The sequence below is a fragment of the Hakea prostrata genome, chromosome 4, assembly GCF_041222555.1.
Source record: "Hakea prostrata isolate BN-2017 chromosome 4, UWA_Hpros_2, whole genome shotgun sequence".
Classification (NCBI taxonomy): domain Eukaryota; kingdom Viridiplantae; phylum Streptophyta; class Magnoliopsida; order Proteales; family Proteaceae; genus Hakea; species Hakea prostrata.
This window is the reverse complement of record NC_142603.1, coordinates 12,703,513-12,709,054: the sequence shown is the minus strand read 5'-3', so window position 1 is coordinate 12,709,054 and position 5,542 is coordinate 12,703,513. Positions and strand designations below refer to the sequence as shown.

The window sequence follows — 5,542 nt, the reverse complement described above, 5'->3', positions numbered from 1 at the left end:
TCTGAATATCCTCCATAAATAATCTCTAAACGAAATTAAAGTAAAAATCATACCACAACTCTCCATAATTGTATATTTGAAACAATCAATGCATTATGGCTAGGGTTTCTGTGAATTTTAGAAATTGACAGTTTCCAAATTTGTTACACAATCAATACTATAGACTCGGAAGAAACGGCATAGTATTAGGAGCTAGGAGTTAGGACCACAGATTTTCCAAAATTTTCTCAAGAATCATTCTATAATTAGATTGATTAATTAATTAATGTCCAAATGATATCAACTACTCTAAAAATTCCCATGTGTTGCAGTGCCATATCAGTTGAAAAAAAAAATCGAAATTTCTTCCAAAAGATTAGAACAGAACTTTCCATTAACGAACGTTTGCTTAATAACAAATTTTATCCATGTCCCATTAAAAGTTAAGTAGACTTTTAATCATAAAGGAATAGCGGAAAACAGTATCTCAGAATGATTCTCTGGAAAGTTAATTTAAATTAGTAATTACACTTGGTTGAGGATCAAACGGCTCGGACAGAACAAGCAGAGTCAAGTCTAACTGGTCTGAGTAATCGATATATGAATTCTGGATTTGTGCAAACGCGCTCGCCCATCAATCAAAACAAGCAAGATAAGTAACACGAGCTGAGAACGCAGGCCATGGAGAACACACACAGGGAAATGATGTATGCGAAAGCTCCAAGAGCTTCTTTAATCCCATGAAAGCAGAGTCTTGGAAATAAGCAAAAGTTTTAGGGAGGAGAAAAGGGTGGGAAGAGGAATCCAATGCCCTTCTGTTTTCTTCCTTTTCTTGAAAAAAGATGGCAGAAGATCTATGTTTCTTCAGCAAGGTGGGTTGAGGCGTTCATGCTACTCGTTCCCTTTTCATTTATCTTTTCTTCCCTTCTGCTCCACCATGTAGCTCAAATTTTTGGGTGGGTTTTTGTTTTTATTCAAATTTTCTTCTTTGTGGTTCTTTTGCATGATTAATTTGTGTATAGGCGAAAATGGATGATTTAAGAGGAGAGTTCTAAGTTTCTTCTTCTTTTTCTTGTTTTCTTGTTTTATTTTTTTTTTATTTTATTTTTTTGGGGGGGTTGGGGGTGTTGGGTTTCCTCCTGCTTCCTCTGATTTCCCAGAAACAGATCAACTATAAAGTTGTGTTTCTCATGATTTCTTAACATCCCAAATTTTCAATTTTTTTCTTGTAAAACACATTGGTTTTCCTCTGCTCAAATGTTCAAGCAGAATAGAAGATTTCCCCTCTTCAGATGGAAATTTAAATGTTATTAATGTCTTCTCGAGCTCAAATAGATTTGATGTATTGTTGCTTGGATGCACTCGCTTGCTTATTGCATCTGATTTTGTAATTGGAACATCCTCTAACTGGCATCTACTAACTTCTTCATCACAGGATACCCTCGTCATCAAGCCCACTAAGAAGTCTCCCTTGGTATTGAGGACGGTTGTCTTATTGTTCTCTGTGGTCTGTGGTATTTATATTTGCTCAATTTGTATAAAGCAGATAAGAACCCACACCAAGTCCAGATTATTAAGTTTTGAAGGGATTCAACAGCCTTGCCGTAAATTAGATATCGATCCACAAGAGATGCATTATATTCACTATCCCGTGCCAAAAACCTATGAGAGGTAATTCAGAGATTCCTGCAATGGGTTCCAAATCTTGGTCTGGACTTGCTCAGTTACATTGCTCAAAATGAAATATTTCATATTTTTTGTTGCATTAACAGGGCTGAATGTGCATGCAATCCTGTAAGATTCTTTGCCATCTTGTCGATGCAGAGATCTGGTAGTGGATGGTTTGAGACATTGTTAAATAGTCATATCAATGTAAGCTCGAATGGTGAAATTTTCTCTCATAAAGAAAGAAGAGCCAACTCTTCAGCAATTATAGAGACACTGGATAAAGTTTACAACCTGGATTGGCTAAGCAGTGCTTCCAAGAATGAATGCTCAGCTGCAGTTGGCTTGAAGTGGATGCTTAATCAGGTTAGTCATATGTTGGAAGTCAACCTATTCTTATGTATATGGTTTCCCCACCCCCACCCCCACCCCCCAGCTCTCTCTAATTGACCTTTTCTCTTTATTGCATTGAGTAAAGGTTATAACATCTCGATTTTAGAGCAGACACAAATAACAAATACATTGATATTGAAAATTTTGTGAATCAGTTATTCACCACAATGATTGTTCCAGTTCTAGGTAATCTGAGCAATGTAGGCACTTTATCCAGCATCCCAACTTAGATGCTGCTTCATGAGGTTATCCAAATTATGAATACCCATCCTGACCTCTCTTTTGTTGTGAGTGCATGTGGATAAATTATGCTTGAGTTCACTTCCAAGGCAAGAAACCATCAGATAAGTCTGATTTTATGCTTCCCCATCCTCCCTACAGTCTACCCCCTCACTTGTGCAAATGGAAGTTCCTGCTTGCAACATTACATTTGTAATATGGGTTTCCTTAAGTTGCGCATCATTTGATGACCCTCCAGTACCTTATGCTGTTTCTATACTTATAACTGATGATGAAATTATTGCACACTTCCGGTCAGTGATAGATGAAATAGCCACAAGCATGGCTTTGTTTTCTGTTCAATTATCTAGTCTCACTCTTCACCTCCATAACTCCAGATATAAATTATAGGCAGCCACCTTTTAGTTATTGAGGTTCCTCCGCATCATGTTAGATATCCCTTTGTTGAGGCGTCACTAAGTTGCATAGGTAAAAGCACCAGTTTTTGTACTTGAAATTTACTTAAGAAGAAGTCATTGACAGGGAAAAGTAGATGGTTTGGTTCATGTTTCATGTGACCAGTAAAGACAAGGTCTGAAGTTGTGTGTGTTGATATATATATAGGACAATTTTTTAGATCATTTCTTGCAATAAAATTTTCCACTTCAGATTTTATCTCTTGTGATTAGAGAAAGAAAGGACAAATATAATTATAAAAGATAAAAGCTAGAATTCTTGGTCTAGTGTATATAAACAAATTATGACTACATTTAAAGCTAGGGTAAGGGGCAGGCGCTATGGTTGGTGGACCACAGTTGTAGCTTGAGGTCAATGTATCGAAACAGCCTCTTATCACAACTTTCTGGGCTGAAGGCTGTGTAGGAAAATGCCCCCCCCCCCCCCCCCCAAATAAAAAAATAAAAAGAAAAGAAAAAAAAGAAGACTATGCTTGTGTGGGAGCCTCCGACACTGGGTTTGCCCTTTTTATGAAGACATTTAAGGCTAGAAATTCTTGTGGCTTCCTAATGGTGCAATTTGAAACCCAAAAGTAGAATTCTTATCTGAGGTCCCAATGTTGTCGATTCTGTGGCTTGAAATATGGGGATAATTATGGCAGCATGGTTAAGGTGTGGAATTTTGCATTGAAATGGTTTTTTCATTGAAAGTGTCACAAGCTCTTGGTTAGGATCAAGTTCCAGTGAACAGAACAATTGCCTTTATTTTATATATATTCTTGTCTGAAGAACATAGGGTCAAGAGCTCTTGATAATGATGTTGATAAGGTTATGATTCATGTCAAATTTTAGAGCTCCTCTGCAGTTTTCTTTGGTTAGGATGTTCTGCTTTTTATCTTGGGAGTTCTGCTTATTTATCATGGTTTTCTGATTTTGAACAGACTGCAGCAAAAATTCCCATTTGGTACTCCTCTGGGATAATATTTGTGTTGCTTATTGTTTTGTTGAGTTGTTCTGGTGGTATAGGCGTGGAGAACAATTAACTGAAACTTCTATTTTTATGTAGTATCCATCTCTAGGGTGCATATTTCTCTAATAATGAGCACAAATCTTCTAAATTTAAAAAGACAACTGAGATTCCACCAGCGAATTCATCAAAAGAAAATGATATTTACTAGTCCAGAATATACATTAAAATCTCTTTAATGTGAGCTGTACAATTGTACAGTGCATCAGGTGTGGAAAGAGCATCCATTTCCTTGTGCTAAGCTACATGAAGAGAGATGGCATTCAATTTTGGAGGAGAGAAAGCTTTCTTCAGTCTTTTAGGTAAACTAAAGAAAGAGCCATATCAGTGACCACCTGTAATCCTGAATTTCGAATGAAGATGGTCCCATCTCAAGCTTTCTTAGCCATAAACCTTTTCTCATCCTTAATTCCAGCTCCATCAGATCTGGCTTCTCTTTCCTCCAATGGCTTCTTTTATCCTGATCTGTCAGATGGGTTGGAAGTAGTTATAAATTTAATTTTACTAGAGATTGCCGTTCTTCGTGGTTTGCATTTTCATTTGCTTGATTCATCAATTTGTAAAAGTTGTGTACAATTTATACAAAAGGTTCAAACCCATGGAGATGGCTACTCTCTAGATTCTGACTATAATCTCATATACATGCATATCGTCGCGTTGGTCCGTTGCCTAATTTGTCATAATAGATCCTATTTACAATATTTGTTTTGTGGGTGACTATTTAAAGAAGTTGCTTATCTTGCCGCCATTAATCATCAGGGTGTGATAAAACATCACGAGGAGATAGTAGAATATTTCAATCGAAGGGGTGTCTCCACAATATTTCTCTTTCGGAGAAATCTGCTACGCAGAATGATATCAGTTTTTGCAAATTCTTATGACCGAGATGCCAAGTTGCTGAATGGAACCCACAAGTCTCATGTGCATTCACCACATGAGGTGTGCACTCTCTCTCTCTATCCCCCTCCCCCGGCCCCGGGGGGAAATCCCCTCATGCATGCTTATAGCATGATTTTTAATCTGATTTCTAGTTGTTTGCAGGCCAAAATACTGGCAACTTATAAGCCTACCATCAATGCCACATTGTTGATTTCCAATCTGAAGCAAGTGGAAGATATGACTGCCAAAGCTTTAGAATACTTCAAAAACACACGCCACATGATTCTTTACTATGAGGACATCATAAAGAATAGCACTGTAAGATATCTTCCTTCACTAGATGGACACACTAATGATGTCCATGTTTAAAAACAAATTTTTTTCCTCCACTGTAATGCTCTCTGTGTTGCTCATGTTCCTCTTTCCTGCAGAAGCTGATCGAGGTCCAAGACTTTCTAAGAGTTCCACAGAGGAAGCTTAAGAGCCGTCAAGTAAAAATACACAATGGGTCTTTATCAGAGCAGGTTGAGAACTGGGATGATGTTAACAAGACATTGAAGGGAACGCGGTATGAGAGCTTCCTTTACTCAGACTATCAAAAGTAGTTCCCTTCCACTTGGGTAATGTAAATAATAACACTTTCACCAGGATTTAAGCCAGCACTGACCCTCACCCCTTCACCCATCCCTTCACCCATCCTTCAAGACGGTTGAAAATTTTGTATGCAGCACAGAAGAGGCTTGAAGTTTCAGTGATTCTTTTCTTTCCTTTATTGTACTCCTGAGCCCTTTTGATGCTACAGTTATTCCGTTTCTTAATTTATTTTTGAATACAGATACTATCATGTATATTTCTTGTGAAATCAATGTGAGTGTATTGGCATATCATGGTGCATTACTTTTCCTTTTCGGTTCCAGCCTCTTTC

At 37.5% G+C, this 5,542-nt stretch overlaps 1 protein-coding gene across 1 annotated transcript; it reads left to right on the top strand.

The window, feature by feature from the left end:
- The first annotated feature begins 501 nt into the window (after nt 1–501).
- On the top strand, nt 502–5,542 carry LOC149017965 (uncharacterized). Its single transcript, XM_089152290.1, has 6 exons — nt 502–851; nt 1,415–1,650; nt 1,752–2,010; nt 4,498–4,677; nt 4,780–4,935; nt 5,049–5,542. Exons 1-6 carry the CDS (start codon nt 822–824, stop codon nt 5,220–5,222), a joined length of 1,035 nt encoding a protein of 344 aa, XP_089008416.1. The 5' UTR covers nt 502–821; the 3' UTR covers nt 5,223–5,542.